This window comes from Aquarana catesbeiana, linkage group LG09 (genome assembly GCF_042186555.1).
Source record: "Aquarana catesbeiana isolate 2022-GZ linkage group LG09, ASM4218655v1, whole genome shotgun sequence".
Lineage (NCBI taxonomy): Eukaryota > Metazoa > Chordata > Amphibia > Anura > Ranidae > Aquarana > Aquarana catesbeiana.
In genome coordinates this window covers 125759253-125781513 of record NC_133332.1, presented here as the reverse complement: position 1 = coordinate 125781513, position 22261 = coordinate 125759253, and the positions used below count along the sequence as shown (strand labels likewise).

The 22261-nt window shown below is 42.2% G+C and overlaps 1 protein-coding gene across 1 annotated transcript in view; it reads right to left on the bottom strand.

Annotated features, from left to right (window-relative positions):
* The window catches only part of F9 (coagulation factor IX), a 117362-nt gene extending 102190 nt beyond the window's left edge, over positions 1–15172 (bottom strand). The window contains exons 1-2 of the mRNA XM_073599246.1: positions 15015–15172; positions 13431–13594 (exon numbers count right to left, since the gene is read on the bottom strand). Coding sequence (XP_073455347.1) covers positions 13431–13594; positions 15015–15081 — 231 coding nt within the window. The 5' untranslated portion in view covers positions 15082–15172. The remainder of the gene's footprint in view (positions 1–13430; positions 13595–15014) is intronic.
* Positions 15173–22261: the final 7089 nt, after the last annotated feature.

Sequence of the window (22261 nt, the reverse complement as noted above, 5' to 3'; positions counted from 1 at the left end):
CCTGAACCATACCAGGCCGCTTGCCCTCAACATGGGGAGGGTGCTTTGGGGTGCAACATGGGGACAAGGGCCTCTTCCCGACAACCCTGGCCAGTGGTTGTTGGGGTCTGCGGGCGGGGGGCTTATCGGAATCCCCCCGCCTATGTAAATGGGTATCGGGCACATTGTACCCCTACCATTCACTAAAAAAAGTCAAAAAGTAAAAGCCACAAGAGACAGTTTGACAATTCCTTTATTAACAAAGAAAAAAAAAGTGTCCCGCGATTTACATCCATCTTCAATCACGGACCCTGAAAAATTGAAAAAATAAAAAAAGCTCCACCTCCATGGGAGGCCCCCTGCTGACTGCTGTCTCTTCACTCTGATAGTTGTTGTATAGGCAAGGGCGGAGCCACCGGTGACGTAACCGAGTGACCCTGCCCCTTCTGACGTCATGTCGAGGGCATGTGGCCTGGTACGGTTCAGGGTGGGGGGAGGCGCTCGCTCTTCCCCCCTATCCTGACCTGCCAGGCTGCATGCTCGGGTAAGGTCTGGTATGGATTTTGGGGGGACCCAACGCCAATTTTTTAAAATTTTCTGTTTTCATCCAATCTCCCTTTTTTTTTCATCTATATTGCTCGGAGCCAGCAATACATTACAGCCACGAGCAAGTTTAAATGACATTTTTTCCTTTAGAAATGTCATTATTGCTGCGGCATGTTCTACACATCGCACAAATGCGCCACTTTACAGGCAGACTAAGGGGACCCCCCAGGCACGATATTTAAAGTAATATATTTTATTTTTATTGTTTCACTTTAAGCATTATTAAAATCACTGCTCCTTTAAAAACAATTGTTTTAAAAACTTTTTTTGCATTGATACATGTCCCCTAGGGCAGTACCTGGGTCCCCATACACTTTTTATGGCAATTTAACTTTAAGTTTATAAACAGTAAAAAAGAGAGAACAGACCATATTGGCCCCATAAAAATGAGGAAGGACATCTGGTTACAAAGGATGGGAAATGGTGAAGGTATTGAATTTATTCTTCTCCTCAGTCTTCATGAGGGAATTGGGGGGGCTTCAGTAACCAAAACTGCAGTGTTTGTCCTCATGGCACATCACAGGAAGCACCCTCATGGCTAACAGAGGACAGAATTAGAAAAAAAACTTGGGAAACTTAACATTAATAAATCACCCGGATCAGATGGCTTGCACCGGAGGGTACTTAGGGAACTCAGTCAAGTAATTGCTAGACTATTGTTCCTAATTTTTACTGACAGTCTACTAACTGGAATGGTACCAGCTGATTGGAGAAAAGCCAATGTAGCACCAATATTTAAAAAAGGGCCAACATACATCCCTGAGAATTACAGACCAGTTAGCCTAACATCAAAAGTATGCAAGCTCTTGGAGGGGCTGATAAGGGACTATATACAAGATTTTAGTAATGAAAACGGTATCGTTAGCAGTAATCAGCATGGATTCATGAAGAATCATTCATCTATTAATCTTCTATGAGGAAGTGAGTTGTCATCTAGATAAAGGAAGGCCCGTAGATGTTGTGTATCTGGATTTTGCAAAAGTATTTGACACAGTTCCCCATAAACGTTTATGGTTTACAAAGTAAGGTCCGTTGGCATGGACCATAGGTTGAGTACATGGATTGAAAACTGGCTACAAGGGCGAGTTCAGAGGGTGGTGATAAATGGGGAATACTCGAAATGGTCACTGGTAGGAAGTGGGGTCCCCCAGGGTTCTGTGCTGGGACCAATCCTGTTTAATTTGTTCATAAATGACCTGGAGGATGGGATAAACAGCTCAATCTCTGTATTTGCGGACGACACTAAGCTAAGCAGAGCAATAACTTCTCCGCAGGATGTGGAAACCTTGCAAGAAGATCTGAACAATTTAATGGGGTGGGAAGCTACATGGCAAATGAGGTTTACTATAGCAAAATGTAAAATAATGCATTTGGGTAGCAAAAATATGAATGTAATCTACTCACTAGGGGGTGAACCTCTGGGGGAATCTAGAATGGAAAAGGACCTGGGGGTCCTAGTAGATGATAGGCTCAACAATGAGATGCAATGCCAAGCTGCTGCTAACAAAGCAAACAGAATATTGGCATGCATTAAAAAGGGGATAAACTCCAGGGATAAAGCGATAATTCTCCCACTCTACAAGACTTTGGTCCAGCCTCACCTGGAGTATGCTGTCCAGTTCTGGGAAACAGTCCTCAGGAAGGATGTACTGGAAATGGAGCGAGTACAGAGAAGGGCAACAAAGCTAATAAAGGGTCTGTAGGATATTAGTTATGAAGAAAGGTTGCAAGCACTGAACTTATTCTCTCTGGAGAGTAGACGCTTGAGAGGGGATATGATTTCAATTTACAAATACCATACTGGTGACCCCACAATAGGGATAAAACTTTTTTGCGGAAAGGAGTTTAATAAGACACGTGGCCACTTACTAAAATTAGAAGAAAAGAGGTTTAACCTTAAACTGCGTATAGGGTTCTTTACTGTAAGAGCGGTAAGGATGTGGAATCCCCTTCCACAGGCGGTGGTTTCAGCTGGGGGCATCGATAGTTACAAAAAACTATTAGATAAGCACCTGAACAACCGCAACATACAGGGCTATACAATGTAATACTGATATAAAATCACACACATAGGTTGGACTTGTGTCTTTTTTCAACCTCACCGACTATGTAACTATGTAACTTGCATATAAGCCTTTAAAATGAGGACTTTTGATTTTTCATGTTCATGTCCCATAGAGTTTTATAGGGTTCACATGTTCGCTAGAACTTTTTGCCTGTTCAAGGTGTTCTGGTACTAACCGAAGCGGGGGTGTTGGGCCCATCCCTAGTGTACAGTGGTCAGTAGTATGTAGGGCAGTGTACAGTGGTTGGTAGCTTGTAGGGCAGTGTACAGAGGTTAGTAGTCAGGAGAGCAGTGTACAGAGGTTCGTTGTATGTAGGGCAGTGTACAGAGGTCAGCAATAGGGAGGCCAGTGTACAGAGGCCTGTAGTATGTAGGGCAGTATACAGTGGTCGGTAGTATGCAGAGGAGTGTACAGAGGTCCGTAGTATGTAGGGGAGCTTCCAGAGGTCTGTAGTATGTAAGGCAGTTTCCAGAGGTCTGTAGATGTGGGCATTAGCATGTCAGAGGACAGGGAGGTCAGGAGGGCAGAGTACAGGGGTTCAGAAGCACATAGAGCACAATTCAGGAGGGTACAGTGTGTGGTACAGAAATGGTTTCGTCCATGTGCAGAGAGGCGAGGGAAGCTGCTGTCCCATATCTATCTCTTCTGGTGTGCTGATCTGTTTACACCCGCCTCGGTGAATGGATCATCTGATCAGGTCCACCTGAAAAATTGACAGGCGGCCCTGATTTGACCCGCCATGTGAAAGGGACCTTAGTGCTGGCCATAGAAAGCAGTGACTGTGAGAAATTTGGTTTAAGACTGCACTGCAGAGGAGTACAGACCCCCTCTCCACAAGGCATGGACCCCCTTTACTCAGTACAGACCCCCTTCCTTGGTTCCGCCCCCACCACCTTAGTACAGACTTGACTCCCTTCCAGCCCCCCTTCCCCAGCATAGAACTGTACAGAGCTCCAGAATTCTCCCTTGGGGAGGATGGAGAAGGGGGAGGGGGGTTAGCAGATTTGGGGAGATGGAAAAGCGGGGGGGTGAATGGAGTTGGGGGGTTGGAGAAATGGGGGGTGAAGAGGGTGGGGGTGAACAGAGTTGGGGGGAATGGAGAAGTGGGGATGAAGAGGAGGGGGGTGAGCAGAGTTCGGGGGATGGAGGAGAGGGGGTAAATAGAGTTAGTGAAGGGGGGTTATGATCAGAGCTGGGCTGTTCCGGGCAGTCAGGACATGTGCATTGGGGGTTGGAGCAGAGGCTGCTTGGAGGGAAGACACTGGGATTGGATGGTGGGGGGACAGGCACACAGAAGTTGCTGAGTACATGCAGTGTGCGGTGACACCGAGGAGTCAGGCTTGGCACATGACAGTCAGCCGACAGCCTTCTATAGGAGGACTCACCGGGGCTGTGGCTTTTCTGGCGGCAGGCAGGGGTGCCTGCCATGTGCTACCAGGTGTCACTCTCTATATATATTATACAGGATTTATATAGCGCAAACAGTTTGCACAGAGCTTTACAACGTTAGGGCAAACAGTACAGTTACAATACAATTGAATACAGGAGGAATCAGAGGCCCCACTCCTTAGAGCTTACAATCTAAAAAGGAGGGTCAAGTGATACAAAAGGATACAAAAGGTAATAACTGTGGGGGATGAGCTGATGGAGAAAATAAAAGTACAGTTGTTAGTAGATGGAGGCAGGATAGGCTTCTCTGAAGAGAAAAGTTTTCAGGGATCGCCTAAAGCCCCGTACACACAGGCCGAAGGTTGGAAGACATTGGCCGGTTAAAAAAAAACATCCAACATTCAGTCCTAGTGTATGTCCGTCTGTCGTACGGTCGGACGAACATGCTGGACAACCAGCAGCTGACCGACTCCTGATCAGCACTTTCAGCCAATGGGTGAAATCGCTGATCAGAGTGTTCTGGTGGGGACACAACAGCTCAGTGGAGTAGATTGGAACTTCGGATGGTTAGTACAGCTGCTCTGAACTGAGCTGACAGTTTTTTTTTTTTAAATCCGCTGGGTTTAAAAAAAAAAAAACTTGTAGTATGTACTAGGCTTAAAAGTGGATAAAGTAGGAGATAGTCACACAGATTAGAGTAGGGTATTCCAAAGGATGGGGGAGGCTCGGGAGAAGTCCTGGAGGTGAGCATGGGAGGAGATAACAAGGGAACTAGAGAGCAGGAGATTTGAAAGAAAGGAAGAGAATGATTTGGTTGGTATTTTGAGACTAGGTCAGAGATGTTTCTTGGGGCCAAGTTGTGGATGGCTTTGTAAGTTATTGTTAGTATTTTTAATTAAATTTGTTGGGTGAATGGCAGCCAATGGAGGAATTCACAGAGAGGGATAACAGACACTGAGTGGTTTGTAAGGTTTATGAGTATGGCAGCAGCATTCATGATGGACTGAATAGTGGATAGCCTATTTAAATGTAAGCCAATGAGGAGGGAGTTGCAGTAGTCGAGGCAAGAGGTAACCAGGAAGTGAATTAGGAGCTTTATGGTGTCATTGGTTAGGAAAAGGCATATTTTGGAGATGTTGCGGAGGTTGAGACAGAAAGTTTTGGAAAGTGATTGGATGTGGGATCAGGATAACACCTAGCACTCTGTCAACATCAATGGCACAACTATAAACCCATCCCCGCATGCCAGAGATGTTAGGGGAAGGGGCACGTGGGGGAGGAAATATTATGAGCTAGGTTTTGGACAGGTTGAGTTTGAGGAAGTGGTGTGACATCCAGACTGATATATCTGTTAGTAAATTAGTGATGCGTGAGGAGACTGATGGAGTGAGTTGAGGGGTAGAGAGATAGATTTGGGTGTCATCAGCGTAGAAATTATATTGAAAGCCATGGGAGTCTATCAGGTGACCCAGGGATAACGTGTAAATTGAGAATAGGAGAGGTCCGTGAACAGAAAATTGGGAAATCCCGACAGAGAAAGGAAGAGGAGAGGAGGAAGTAGAATTGTAAGTGACACTGAAGGTATGGTGGGTTAAGTAGATTGAGAGCCAGTCACGCAGACCAAAAGAGTAACGTTTTTTGAGGAGGAGGGGGTGGTCAACTGCATCAAAGGCAGCCAGAAGGTCCAGAAGTAAAGATACAGAATAGTGTCCATTGGTTTTTGCTGTTAGTAAGTCATTTGTGAGGTTTAGCAGAGCAGTTTCAGTGGAGTGTTGAGGGCGGAATCCAGACTGAAGGGGATCAAGAAGGTTATTCTTAACCACTTGCAGACCGCCCACAGTATATATATATATATATATATATATATATATATATATATATATATATATATATCTATCTCATTACTTTGATGTTTAATACCAGGGTTATGACAGCAGCTAGCTGCCATAATTTTTTTCTGTGGGCGATTGAGCGTCTGATAAAAGTGATCCCAGCGGCGCATTCACCACAAGATCCCTTTTTGGGTGGCGGGAGGGGCCCCCTACCCCCCCACTACCGATTCCTGGTTGTTTACGGGTTGACCGGAGCCGTCTTTAAAACCTGGAAGTGATCAGACTCTGCCGATGGCTAGGCAGAATGTCGAGTAAGGGCAAGTTGGCGCCCACTCAGCTCTTTGCCCTTGGAGGCCCAGAGTGACCTCTGACGTCACTTCCGGTTCTCAGGCATAAAAAAATACATTTTTATTTTAAGATCAAAGTATCAAAATGTTTTTTGCTTTTAAAGTAAATGAGAGATCTGGTGTCTTTTTGACCCCAAATCTCACAATAAAGAGGACCCGTCATGCTTATTTCTATTGCAAGGGATGTTTACATTAATAGGAATAAAAGTGATAAAAAGATAAAGTAAAGGAACAGTGTAAAAATAAAACATTAAAAGCATAATAAATAAGAAAAAAATGCAAACGCATACGTAAGTCACGCCCGCATATTTAAATGATGTTCATACATGTGAGGTATTGCAAGGATTGTTAGAGTGAGAGCAATAATTCTAGCACTAGACCTCCTCTGTAACTCTAAACAGATAACCCGTTAAAAGTTTAAAAGCATCGCCTATGGAGATTTTTAAGTGCTTTAGTTTGTTGCCATTCTACAAGCATGCGCAATTTGAAAGCATGACATCTTAGGTATCTATTTACTCAGCGTAGCATCAACTTTCACATTATACAAAAAAATTGGGGTAGCTATTGTGTTTTTTTTTTTTTATTCATGAAAGTGTATTTTTTAGTTTGAAAGACCGCTGCGTAAATACAATGTGAAATATTGCAACGATCGCCATTTTATTCCCTAGGGTCTCTGCTGGAAAAAAAAAAATAAATAAATATATAGCAAAAAATACTAATTTAAACTTGTAAACAAAAAGTTCCACTCAGTTGCAGACCAGGCATTCAAGGAGTTTGGAGGAAAAGGGGAGCAAGGAGATGGGGCATAGGCTGTAATTAGTGGGGCCCAAGGAAGGCTTTTTAGGTATGGGGGAGACTAGTACATATTTTAGAGAGTTGGGGAAGATGCCAGAAGAGAGGGAGAGATTGAAGATGCGGGTTAGGTGTTAGGGTAGAGTGAGAGGGTGACCGCAGTATTTGAGAGGGAACTGGGTCCAGGGGATAGGTGGTTAGGTGGGCTACAGCTTCGTCTATAGTAGCAGGGTTGAATAGGGGAGTGTCCATTGTACCTGTGGACGTGTGGTGTTACATGGGGGGATATCTGTAGAGTGGAGATTTCATCACAAATTGAATCAATCTTATATTAATCGTATATTATTTGGTCTTTGTGAAAGTTATAGAGTCTACAAGCTATGGTGCCAATCACTGAAAATTGATCTCACCTGATCACGCCTGATGTACTGATGGCCTATTTCTTGAGACACTAACAAGCCAGGAAAGTACAAATACCCCCCAAATGACCCCTTTTTGGAACGTAGACATTCCAAGGTATTTAGTAAGAAGCATTGTGAGTTTTTTGAAGTTGTAATTTTTTTCCTACAATTCTTTGCAACATGAAGATTTTGTTTTCTTTTCTTTTTTTTTTTTCCACAGAATTGTCATATTAACAGGTCATTTCTCTCACACAGCATATGCATACTACAAATTATACCCCAAAACAGATTCTACTACTCCTCCTGAGTATGGCGATACCACATGTGTGAGACTTTTACACAGCCTGGCCACATACAGAGGCACAACATGCAGGGAGCAATGTCAGGCATTCTAGGGACATAAATTACACATTTTATTTTTTGACTTCCTCTTACACTTTTGAAGGCTCTGGAGCACCAGGACAATGGAAATGTCCACAAAATGACCCAATTTTGGAAAGTAAACACCCCAACATATATTCTATAAGGCATAATGAGTCTTTTGAACATGTCACTTTTTTCCACAAGTTTTTGGAAAACGTGGAAAGAAAATAAACGCATTTTTTTTTACAGAAGGTTGTCCATTTATAAGATATTTCTAACACATAGCATTTACATAGGAAAAATGACACCCCAAAATATATTCTGCTACTCCTCCTGAGTATGGCGATACCACATGTGGGAGACTTTTCCACAGCCTGGCCACATACAGAGGCCCAACATGCAGGGAGCACCATCAGGGACATGCATTTCAAATCTAATTTGACTACCTATTACACTTTTGTGAGACACCGATGGGCACTGTAGTGGCAAGGATTCAGTATGGATGAGAACTGATGTGGCATGGATGAGCACAGAAGAGGCATGGATGAGCATGAATGAGCCATGGATGAGCCATGGATGAGCACGGATGGAGCATGGGTAAACATGGATGAGCATGGATGGAGCATGGATGAGCCAGGGATAGATGGAGCATGGATGAGCCAGGGATAGATGGAGCATGGATGAGCACAGATGGAGCATGGATGAGCACGGATTGAGCATGGATGAGCATGGATTGAGCATGGATGAGCCAGGGATGGATGGAGCATGGATGAAACAGGAATAGATTGAGCATGGATTGAGCATGGATGAGCCAGGGATGGATTGAGTATGGATGAGCCAGGGATGGATGGAGCATGGATAAGCACAGATGGAGCATGGATGAGCACGGATGGAGCACAGATGATCCAAGGATGGATGGAGCATGGATGAGCCAGTGATGGATGGAGCATGGAAGAGCCAGGGATGGATGGAGAATGGATGAGCACGTATGGATGGAGCACGGATGAGCCAGGAATGGATGGAGCACGGATGAGCCAGGGATGGATGGAGCACAGATGAGCCAAGGATAGATGGAGAATGAATGAGCACGGATGGATGGAGTATGGATGAGCCAGGGATGGATGGAGCATGGATGAGCCAGGAATGGATGGAGCATGGATGAGCACATATTTAGCATGCATGGGCACAGGTAGAGCATGGATGGGCACATATGTAGCATGCATGGGCACAGATGGAGCATGGATGGGAACATATGTAGCATGCATGGGCACAGGTGGAGCATGGATGGGCACATATGTAGTATGCATGGGCACAGGTGGAGCATAGATGGCCACATATGAGGCTTGTATGGGCACATATGAGCACATATGAAGCATGGATGGGCACAGGTCAGCACTGTGGGCACTCCAGAGACAGCCCACAGCACTGCTGTACCCAGCTCCCTCCTCTCCTCGCACACTGTACCGATCTGTGCAAGGAGAGGGGAGGAGCTGCACCGGACAAGCTCCGGTTTGTTGACAAGTGATCGCTCAGACGGAGCGATCACGTGGTAAAGGGCCACTGTCATTGGCCCTTTACCCCGTTCCATGATGCGCTGGGCCCGGAGGACCCGACGGTCACGGACATTCCCGAGTGCGCACCCCAGGGGATTCTGTGAGGACGTCCATGGACGCCCTCTCAGAATAAGCCGACCGCGCTGTAGCCGTCTTTTGGCTATGGCCCAGTTGGCATGTGGTTAAATAAATTAGATTTAGTGCAAGTGTTTAGTGTTTTATTCCCTATATTTTGAATTAATTGTTCAAGTGCGTCTTCCTATTACCTATTTTGCCTAAATATCGAGTTGTACAGAGATTGGCCAATCAGATTGCATAGTGCATGACCATCTTAAGTGCCAAATTTGGAATGTAGATGTGACATGACCCACTTGTATTTTCCTAACGATATTTCTTGGGCATTATACAAGGCACATGAAAAAACGCCTTTTTTCAAGACATGGTAGAGTGATCAGGAATCTTCAAACTACACAGTGCATCTCACATACACAGCGGTCACGCATCTAGATGCATTTGACGCATCTAGCTGCAGGAACACAATTTTTATGGAAATTAATAGTAAAGCAGATGCAGATTTCCAGGACTGGACTAACAAATGTTTATAGTGAAAGGCAACTGGTGTTTTCTATTAAACAAGGTCTAAATGGGCCATTGACATGCATCACAGTTGAACTTAGGAATGTGTCTTTGCAAAGTTCAACTAAATTAAATCCTTTCTTATTTTTGCTTGGGGATAGAGTGCAGAGGGATTAGAAGTCTTTTCAGTTTTTGAGGATGTCTTCACCCCTGATAGGGTGAAGATAACTCCCAAATTTTGCCAGTTTCTCCTTCAAATTTATTCACTTCCGATCACATAGCCAAACAGGAAGTGAGGGTAAAACCCTACCAATGTCTTTCCTTGACACACAGGTCAATCTAAACATTTTCCCCATTAGGTAAATTGCACTCTAGCATTTTGCTGTGTACACCCCAAATTATTAGGTATCTTGGACTTTTCACTACAAGTGCACATGGAAGTGCAGTTGCTGGAGATCTGAGGGGGACATGCAAGGATAATAAAAAACAGCATTTTTGCTTCTACATCAGATTTATAGCGAGTACAATTGTATTGCAGAGTGGATTTGCCTTTAATAAACCCCAAAATACCTACTAATTTGGGGTGTACACAACAAAGTGCTAGAGTGCAATTTGCCTAATGGGGACACTAGTTAGATTGACCTGTGTGTCCCCAAGGAAAGACATTGGTAGAGTTTTACCCTCACTTCCTGTTTGGCTATGTGACAGGAAGCGAAGCCAATTTTCAGCAAAGGGACACAAAGCCCAACCTAAAAAAGACAAGCAGGGGTTCTAACACTCACTTGGTTTCCCTCAAATGCCCACAATTAGAATAGGATTGTCTGGAGCTAGATTTTAGCTCAATGCTCTAAATCAGTGGTTCTCAACCCTGTCCTCAAGTACCCCCAATAGGCCATATTTGCAGGTGTACCTTCATCTTGCACAGGTGCTTTAAATCAGAGTCAATGGCTTGGTATTTTGGACAGCTATTTTGGCTAAGATAAATTCCCAAAACATGTCCTATCAGGGGTACTTGAGGGCTGAGGCTGAGAACCACTGCGTTAAAATGGAAAAATTGAATACTTACCTCTCTGTAATTTTCCTTTCCTGGTTCCTATCCATGGCATCATACGCGCAATCCATGCATATGCTACCACGAAGGCACCAGGAAAGTAGCTTTTAGACAAATCACACCTTTTTTTGTTTTGCCATACCAATCAGCCTAGTTAAGCTGCACCTGGGAAATCTGCTGCAAGGAAATTGTATGGGGGGGGGGGGGGGGTGTAAAATGCATTACTTGGATTGAGCATGTATCTGCAAAACAAATTATTAACAAAACACATAAAACATAAAAATTTGCTACAAATTTTATTGTTCAACAAAACAGGACTTGGAAAAGAGCAAGGAAAGCAAAAAACACATGTATGTTAAATTTAGACACTAACAGAATATGGTTTTGAGGTCTGACCATATTGCAGAGGAGATTAACAGGAGTTAAAAGGACTCTGCCCACAAACGGACAGTCTCTTAAGTATTTAAACATTTATTAGTCACAACATCTTGAGGAAGATTTTGCAAAATAATGCAGCACAGACAATTAAATCAAAGTGAAACTAACAACCTACAAACAACACAGATTGACAACATCAAAACATTGACAACATCAAACATCAACATCAAAAATATCAAAAAATACATTGAAAAATATCCCCCCCAAAAAAATAAAAATAAACAAAAGTAAAAAATACTCTCTCTCACTCTCTGAGCATGCCCAGAAAAATCCAAGTGCTGTTCACACACAAAAAGCACAAAAAAAAAAACGAAGTCCCTGAGCATGCCCAGACCAACCCAAATGCATTTCACACACCAAAAGCCGCAGCAAACAACCAAAGTCCCTGAGCATGCCCAGAACAACCGAATGCAGCTAGCACAAAATAAGCCAGGCCCCAGTTCAAAATTAAGCACATCATCCAGCATGCTACCAAATTACAGATGGGACAAACACCCCCAGGTCCAGGGGGGCAAACAAAGAGCCTAACATAGGCAAAAGTTATACAGCAAATACCACTGCAGTCTATGGGAACTGACTTGTTAATTTTGCTAGTCCCCACTTGGCTGGCTTATATTCTCGTTATTGGCCTTAAAATGGGTATGGGGGCACAGGTCCCACCTTGAGGGACATATATCAATGCACCCCAAAAGTCAACCACCTTGTTCCCATTTTCAGAGGGACAAGGGCCTCTTCCACACAATCCTAGGCTGGGGTTGTGGGGGGCTGCAGACAGGGGGCTTTACGGAATGTGGAAAGCCCCTTTAAACTAGTGGGTACAAGGTGCTTTGTGGTTGGTATTGGGCTGAGCCCAACATGCCCCAAAAGCAGCCAGCTATGTTGAGTGCATGTGGCCTTGTATGGTTCAGGAGGGGGTTGGGCGATCGCTCTTCTCACCCTTTTCCTAGCTGGCCCTGCTGTATGCTCTGAAAAAGGATGTGGTTTGGATTGGTGAAGGCAGCTCAGAGCCTTTGGAGAAGAGAGTGGAAGGTGGAGTTCCCCTTTAAAAGCAAAAAATAGCCAATGGAAATCCAAGGGATTAGAGGAGGAGACAAGAGAATTGGAGAAGGAGTGTGGAGTTCCCCTTTAAAAGCAAATACTAGCCTAGGGAAATCATATGCATTACAGGGGGAAGGCAAATGCCCTTTTAGGAGGAGCTAGAGGAGCGAGAGTCTTTTTACATAATTTTAACAAGGTGCATGTCACATGTTGACAAAGTAACTTGCTAACATGATCTGTGTGCAAATCTCCTTAAAAAAGATATACAGTAAAGGTGAACTAGCGTAAAAAAACATTTGTCAAGTTTAAAGGTGCGCCCATTCAACCCATGCAATTGCTTAACATTTACTAAAATTTTGGCCACGCAGTGAACAAATGCATGTGAATGAGCGCAAGAGCTGTTTGCGCATGCACATTGCTTACATTGATCTCACGCAGTTCTAAAACGTACTTGCAGACACAGCAGACTTTTTCTGAAAAACTTTCTCATTCTATTTTGGGCATATTTGTTACTTGGGCAGTTGTTACTAAACTTCCTCACATCACCCCATAATATTGGCAACTCCATCTTCTGTCAATATTGATTTGGAGATGCCGTGCGCCACGTCCATAGTGGCACACAGATTGCATTCTCCCGTGCGTCGAGATCGCTATAGTAAATAGGGGATTCGCGCTCTGTTACACATGCACCGTTTCATAAATATGGAAATGTGCGTTGCGCCTCACTGTGCGCCTCTACTGATGGCGCACGGCTTTCATAAATCATCCCCTTAGTCTGATGCCACAGACGTACAAGAGCGTGGCTACATTTTTTGAGGGAATAGATAGATAGATAGATAGATAGATAGATAGATAGATAGATAGATAGATAGATAGATAGATAGATAGATAGATAGATAGATAGATAGATAGATAGATTTCCATCTTCACTGTTACCCTTTTTACTTTTATGATAATTAATGTAGTCAATACATATCTGCAAACTAAGATAGTACTTACTGTTTTGTCATCATTTTCAAAGACTTCTCTGGCTTCCTCATAAGTGCACTTTTCCTCTAAACATTCTCTTTCAAGATTGCCAGCTGCAAACTCTTCAAAAGTACCACTGTTGTATCTTTTTTGTCTCACAAGAACACCACTTGCTGCTTTATCAGACAGAAACACTGTAAAAAAAACACAAAGGTAAGTAAAATCCAGTCTTGTTTTCTAGTTCAGACCTAACATTCAATGCCTGACTTAGACCTAAGCTACCTGAAGAGTGTTTTTTTTTTAAATCCTCTCCACCATTAGTAAGTAATGACATTACTCTAACTTTCCCACTTATAGGTGACCATTGTGGTTTAGTGCATTTTGCAATCAATAAAAAAACAGCAAAAGTGGGGAAAGGATAGAATATTGGCCAGGGTTTTACTGCTGTATGTGTCCTCCTAGGAACATTCACCCTTTTAATTTGTTGTGATGACCATTGTCATTGGCACAGAAAGTGATGAAAATCGCTGCACTTTATTTATTATTGGGCAGTTTACAGCCCTCCCATCCTAGAGGCTGCTCACAACAAATGTTGGGTCTTGCTGGACCTCCAGAGGGGTTTACTAAAGTTTTGAATGAATGCGAGAGCCACACCAGCTAGTCCTTAAAAAGATTTTTATTTGTTTTGTAACAGCCAACATGTTTCGGGGGCTCAGCACTTCCCATTCATCAAATAATGTAGGCACCTAGATTGGAAAAACTGTGCATGTTATATAACTGTTTAAAATGAATTTTTAAGAACATGTGACTATCAACAAATATGCAACTAAATTAGGCTAGTTAGGATCATGCAAGTACTGTATTAACAAAATGGAAAATAGAGTTGGCAAACTTGAGCTTTCTAAATGATCACTGCGGGCAAATTTTCTACTTTTCTTTTATAAATAGGTCAGCCATTCAGCAGCTGTACCCCGCTTGCTACTAAATAGTAATGACCGCTAAAGATCGCTCAAGAATGTGCACCACATTGTTATGAGTCAGGAAGAGTGGTTGTGATGGGATCCATCCAATAGATGGGGTCCAGCCTTTTATTCCTAATGAGAAATCTATAGTTTGTAGCCAGCCCTGTGCAGCACCATAAGATATAGATAAACCGAAAAATCGTAGGACATATTCAGCAAAGTGTTACACAGAGCAGTGGTGATGAGCAAAGCACAGTTATTTAGTGGCAAATCATCATATTTCACTTTACTGATGTCAAAAGTCCCAGAAAGGTGAAATTTAATTTGGTATCTGTTTTAAGCCTGCACATCATTTTTCTCTCTCACTAAGATATACTCCTTTCTATTTTGTCCAGATCTCATTATTCTCTGTTTACTTTAGTCTGATTATAGCTTGTAGGTAAAATGACTTCTGCATATTTTGGTACATTTGGAACATTATGTGAGCACAGAAAATGTAGTCTTTCTTGGAATTAAATATGCAACAGATTCTGACTTGTATTGCTATACTTAGAAAAATACTATAATGTTCCAACTGCCCATAATTACACTTATCATGCCTTTTTCAGATGAAAAGAAGGAACACATTGTAAGACAATTAGAAGCAACAAACCTGTTTTTTCCGCTCTGCAGAAATAGCCCAGGAGAAAAATAATGAGAATGTTTTTAGCAGTTGCCATCTTCTTACTCTGATGGCAAATTAGACTAGAGCTAGAGCTGGATCAATAATTCCGAAGTCCACTATCTCTCTGTTTGCTTTTGTTTCTACAACTAGCTTTGTATTGCAAAGAGAACTTCAACTTTTGGAATGAGAAAAATTTAGTAAACACTGGTTCTAGAAAATCAGCCTCACTAAAGCCACGTACACACGATCGGATTTTCCGACGGGAATTGTGTGATGACAGGCTGTTGGTGAAAAATCCAACCATTTGTACGCTCCATCGGACAATTGTTGTCGGATTTTCCGCGGACAAATGTTGGATGGCAGGTTTTAAAATTTTCTGCAGACAAATGTCTGTTGTTGGATTTTCTGAGCGTGTGTACACAAGTCCGTCGGACAAAAGTCCAAAGTACAAACACGCATGCTCCGAAGCAAGGACGAGCCAGAAGCGGTCGGTCTTGTAAACTAGCGTTCGTAATGAAGAATTAACATTTGTGACGCTGCAAATTATGAAATCTCGAAATGCAGCGCACATTCTCTTCTTCTTTAATGGGATAATAATGAAGCTGCTTTGCTGATTATACTGATGGAGTTATTGCAAACACATTTTCAAAGGCTTTTTTTTCTAGTGATATCAAGAATACTATTAATATGCTTTTTTTTTTTTTTTTTTTTTTGGGCAAGATACCACGACACAATTATCCTGTAGTTTTTAAGATCAAAGACACAACTATGTTGGTGTCCCTTGTCAATTTTACATTGTATTTTTTTAAATGTAACTTCCTACTCCCAAACTGTCATTTGAAGTAAAACACATAGCCAAGTATTATTCTACACAATTTTTTTATTGTGCATTAAAAAAAGAAAACAAATAAAATTAGAAATGCTATCTGCCAATAGAACTTAACCAAAAAGTGCATTCTATGCATCCAAAAATATAGAAAATATAACAAATCATTATTATTCAACCAAAAAATAAAATAAAAGCCTCATGCATGTGTCCTGCTTCTTAATATAGGGGGTCAACAATGCCAAGAGTTGGTGAAAGCAGGGGTAGGTCATCCAGAGATAATTCCAAAAATCATCTGGATTATTCTCTTGGAGCTCCCGCAGCAAAGGCATATGACATAATTGGTCACTATTAATAATGCAAGCAATTTTTGGTCCAAGAACTCCTCCTCCTCCTCCTCCTGTTCCTGGACTGGACTTGGGTCAAAGCAATAACTCCAAGGCCAATAATAAATAACACGTTATCTCCTCTGATTACGCAACATGTCTGGTTGACGAACAGCCATTCAGAAATGAACTGAAAAGCATGAAATGAAAAGTGTGAACTGAAAAGCACTAAATGAAAATCGTGAAATGAAAAGTGCAAATCAACACTCACCAAACTTCTACTAACAGGAAATTAGCAGAGGGAGTCCAAAGGGTGGCGCTAAAGAGCTGAAAAACCACGTAGTACATCAGTACGTTCATGTTTGTTGGCCGACAGTTCCTTGCCATTTGTATGCAAGACAAAATCCAGGCACACACCTTCGGACAAAAGTCCGAGGTTCTGTCTGCGGAAAATCCCATCGTGTGTACGAGGCTTTAGTTTAAAGATGAACTGAACTATGGAGACTTTGCCCAAAAACGCACAGATAGTCACAGATGTTGCCTTTGGATTTTCTGAAGCTGAGCTTTTACATATACACTATATTACCAAAAGTATTGAGATGCCTGCCTTTACACACACATGAACTTTAATGGCATCCCAGTCTTAGTCAGTAGGGTTCAATATTGAGTTGGCCCACCCTTTGCAGCTATAACAGCTTCAACTCTTCTGGGAAGGCTGTCCACAAGGTTTAGGAGTACATCAATGGGAATGTTTGACCGTTCTTCAAGACGCGCATTTATGAGGTCAGGCACTGATGTTGAACAAGAAGGCCTGGCTCGCAGTCTCCACTCTAATTCATCCCAAAGTTATTAGGTTGAGGTCAGGCCTCTGTGCAGGCCAGTCAAGTTCCTCCACCCCAAACTCGCTCATCTATGTCTTTATGGACCTTACTTTGGTGCTCAGTCATGTTGGAACAGGAAGGGGCCATCCCCAAACTGTTCCCACAAAGTTGGGAGCATGAAATTGACCAAAATGTCTTGGTATGCGCACGCCTTAAAAGCTACGTTCACTGGAATTAAGGGGTAAAGCCCAACCCCTGAAAAACAACCCCACACCATAATCCACCCTCCACTAAATGATTTGGAGATGGCCCAATACTTTTGGAAATTTAGTTTGGATGAGCGAGTTTTGGGTAGAAGCAGGCAGAGCCTTGCACTACAGCTTTCTCTCCTGCAAGATCAGTGAGCAGCACAATAGTGGCATCAAAACATCTTGCTCCAAATTTCTTAAGAAAGCTATACTTTTTTAGTTCACTTTTTTAAAATATTTTTTTATAATTAATTTTCTCATATAAACATATAAACATAGTGAACACAACATTAAGATAGTTCCGTAAACCTGGAGTAGCATACAGTGTTACAAGTAAAGACATCGGAGAAAATAACATTGAAAAACAATATAACAGGACAGGTAGATGTCTTTAGTTTTGTTTGATAGAATGAGAACAGTAATGCCGCGTACACACTGTCAGAATTCCCAACAACAAGTGTTCGATGTGAGCTTGTTATCAGAAATTCCGACCGTGTGTAGGCTCCATCGGACATTTGTTGTCAGAATTTCTGACAACAAAAATTGGAGAGCTGGTTCTCAAATTTTCCGACAACAAAATCCATTGTCGGAAATTCAGATCCTGTGTACACAATTCCAACGCACAAAATTCCCTGCATGCTCGGAATCAAGCAGAAGAGCCGCACTGGCTATTGAACTTAATTTTTCTCGGCTCATCGTACATATTGTATGTACCGTGTTCTTGACATTTGGAATTTCCTACAACATTTGTGCGATCGTGTGTATGCAAGACAAGTTTGAGCCAACATCGGTCGGAAATAAATCCAGGATTTTGTTGTCGGAATGTCCGATCGTATGTACGCTGCTTTACAGTCATGTCACCTCTCAATTATCAACCTATTAGATTTAGAGGCAAGGAAGGCGTAGGTGGTATTATGGATGGAAGAGCCGGGCATGGATAGCCCCGCCCACCAATCCAGCTCCCCGATGATGGCAAAACCTTCAGTTCACTTTTAATCGCAAACTGGGGTCAGAAAACTTTATTGTATGAGTAACAGGGTTCAGAAAGGACTCTGTAAATTCTCTATGAATCCCAACTTGTGTGTTTGCCAACTGACAGCCAAATCTGACAATACCAGTGTCATGCTGAAATTTGTTATTACAACATGTAGCCAGCACTCTCTATAGCAGGTATACACAGAGGGTAAAATCCCACTGTGCACACTGTGCACTCACGTGATGACAGATTATGAAGTGAAAAGCCTGAAAGACACAAAAAAAGAGTAACCTGACCAGGGTGTCATCTGGGAATGCAGTCTCCATCTGCATTTCCCAGCGTATGCTGTGTCTGTGATTTCCACTGTTTAATAGTTTGAGGAACACAACAATGAGTTCAAGGTATTGTCTTGTCCTCCACATTCTCCAGATCTCTTTTCATTTGAGTATCTGTGGGATCATACAGACATACAAACAAGTTCACTCCATGGAGGCCCCACCTCACAACTTACAGAACTTAAAAGATCTGCTACTGACGGCTTGCTGCCAGATACCACAGCATACTTTTAGAAACCTAGTGGAGTTCATGCCTCCGATATCATGGTGGGTGGTCATAATGTTATGGATGAACAGTATATGTAGAAGCAGTAAGTATAAAAAGAGAACTCAACTAGTGTCTTTTGCTGTGCAGTTTGATCTGCACTACAAACACATACTGTATAACACACAGCATCTGGTTTGCTGTCTTCTACTGTTCACATTTAGGTACTGTAAATCTGTGTTTTAGTCTAGGTAAACATGATGTCTGCTAAATGTTAAGATGAGTCTGTATGATCACTGTACAGGCAATCTGTCTTTTAAGTTGAACTACAGGCAGCTTCTTTTTTTTCTTTTTTTTTAGATAGAGTAAAGGAGGGTTATAACCCCTGTCAGTGTTTTTCCTTTGCCATCTGTGTCTCATTGGAGGGATTTACCAGCATCTCCTGTCCCATAGCCAAAACATGAAGTGAAAAGGAAATCCTTGTAAAATTAGGGGAATCCCTTGGGGTCATCAGAAATAGTATCCCCACTGGAAGATTACCCCTCTATTACTTTTTTTTTTTTTTTTTTGGAACAATCCAAATTTTTTTTTTTTCTTTCACTTTCAATGATAACGGTAAACAGTACAGATAGAGAGATTAAATCTTCCTAAGGGGGGGGGGGGGGGGGGAGCACAGTCAGGTGTTCTAATCACTCTCCACTCTACCCTAAACTAAAAAAAAAGGTTTTGCCTTTAATTATACTTTAACTGTTTTTGACATCCATTCATGATACCATTGTTTACTATTGTGATTGCTGTGATTGGCCCTATACCCTGTGATCACTGCAATCATTTACAGAGATCACACTAGTAAGCAACGGCATCATGAATGACAGCCATAGTTTACTACTTTTCATGTGTTTGTTGTGATTGGTCACAGAGATCACATGGTATCAAGGCCAATGACAGTGGCCTGGTTCCCTGATTGGTGTCCACCAGACACAGCGATCACAGCTTGCGTCCTGAGACTGCGCACGAGCGCCAGAAGTGGGAGGGCTGTGTCCTCCCACAATGATGCTTATCCCACCCAGCCACATATGTGCACTGGCCAGGCTGGGGCAAGTGGTTAAAATACATTCTATTCAAGTATATATTCTTTACTTACAAAAGTATCTTCTATAGCTATCAGCAACCTTTAAATTTCTAAATTCCTTCTTTTTTTTTTTTTTGCTGCTGTGATCCAATTTCTTGTAAAGGGTGGCTACTCTTTTCCTCCATGGTCCCACTGTAAGTAGAAACCTAGCCACCCTCTCTTGCTTGCTCCTGAAGTGTGCTATGTGCTATGGGATTGGGAATTGTTTTGAACATACAGGTTCTGGTTTGTCATTAGTATTGTTTTACTAGTTTGTGATCTGGACTGAGCATCTAGCCAGATAAGTACTGGGATTATTGGTATGCTAATGTGTGCTGCACTTCAATGATTCACCAAGCAGTGAAGAAGGATAATGATGACAAGCCACGGTACAAAGCATGTACCTATAAAAAAGATTTGTCAATGGTAGCCCCACTATTTTCATGCTAACTGATTCTTTTTGAAAATATATTAAGCACAATACGCTTGCAGCGTTTGTTCCTGATCTAATGCTGTAGGGCATACAGTACAGGCTGGTATCTATACAGTGCTCCAGCCATAGGGATACTGGAAAAGAAAAACAAACACAAGAAAAAAACAGCCAACTAGGACAAACGCCATAAACTGATGTAGGCGAATTGCTTTCTTCAATAAATATTGATGACCCATTCTTTGAAGTAGAGCTGAATTTCTATGCATCCTGCTGAACTACAGCTGCATCTCAGAGAATACCAGTCTAATTAAACAGCAGGTTATTGTTTTACATTTGGGAGAAAAATGCCAACTTTTCTGTGCTCACCACTAACACATTCTATAGGAGATCACTAGAGCAGGCCGAAAACGTAACAATTTTAGCAATTTGCATATTTTTTCAATCTAAGTTATTTTATAAGACAGTTCAGAATATTGCTATATTTTTGAATATAGTTAACAAAATTGTATTTGTAGTAATAACTCTTGATGGAGCTGCTGGTTTAAGCGGGCCTGTCCTCTATGCTCTTCACCCTTCTTAAATTGTTCAATCCCCTTGACACAAATGTAGTGCAGTGTTGTAATAATATGAGTATCAGCTTTAACCCACAATATACACTTATAGTTATAGTTACCTCTACCTGGGTGCTGGTAGCTCCACCTGCAGGAGAAATGACAACGCTGCACACAAACTTCAGTAATAACCAAAATTAACTCCTTTCTTTGAGTGAATAATATATTTATATAAAGAATTATTACAATGACTATACTATCACACCAACGTAGTTTAACAGTATAAGAAATGGTTGTGACAATCAGTAACAGACACAAATATATCTAATTATATATAAATATACCCGGGAGCTCCCCCTGCTCTAGACCTTAAAGTCACTATCCTTTGTAACTAAATGCAGAGCCCTGCAATGATAAGGTAGTCCGGACTTCTTCAGTCTTCGCTAGCTTTTATAATTGTAATCCACAAGGGGTTCCTCCTGGGTGTTGCGCAACGTAATGTATCACACTAAAACAATTGTAATCCAACAGATTGACTAAGTGTTCTTATATGAAGAAACAAGCATCTGGCATCCGTTCTTGAATACTGAAGTCTATTCAGGTGTAAAGTTCTCCAACTTCACTTGTTCAGTGGGACTATCAGTCCCAGCAACACTCTGTAACAGTTCTAACTGTGTATGTAATAGTTAAACAAACTTCTGGGTGTTAACCCTCTCACCACACGAGATCCAAGCAGATGGATGTCTCAGTTTCAGCAGTTCTCAGTCCGTATCGAGACACCACCATGCCGTCACACTGTTCCGTTTACAAACGACCAGGAGTCCTCAGTTATCTCCCCACAGATCTCCGGAACGATCACTTCGGCTGCTCCAGCACGCTGTGATGTGATGGCAGGATCCTTGCAGCTGCTCCGCTCCTTCGCAAACTAGGCTGCAACCCTGTAGGACACACACACCCACAGGGTTTTGCTGGCAGGCAACGCGTCCCAGGAACAAGAGAGCTAAGATGGCCACTCCTTACCCTTTTATATCCTCCCACAATGCAGTTCAGTTCTCACCTTGTCCAGGAGCATTGTGGGTGGGTCAGAGTTAAAGTTCCGAAGTAAACAATAAATCACTTCCATGTCATTTCACTTGATCATGAAACGTAAACGTATTGTACTTTCTCAATTGTCCACAAGATGGCACTAACACAACCTATGTACTGTATAATACACATAGAGCTAGAAACAAAGGTTGTCAGTGCTACATACTCCCTCTGCTTTAAATCTTTGGTCCCCAAAGATATGTAAGACCTTGTTCCTGCTACACATCTTAGCCTCTAACCGAGTGCACAGGACCGACAGAGGAGCCTCCCACCAATTCTCAGGTGTTGGAAAGCTACTCTGTGTACCCACAACTGTC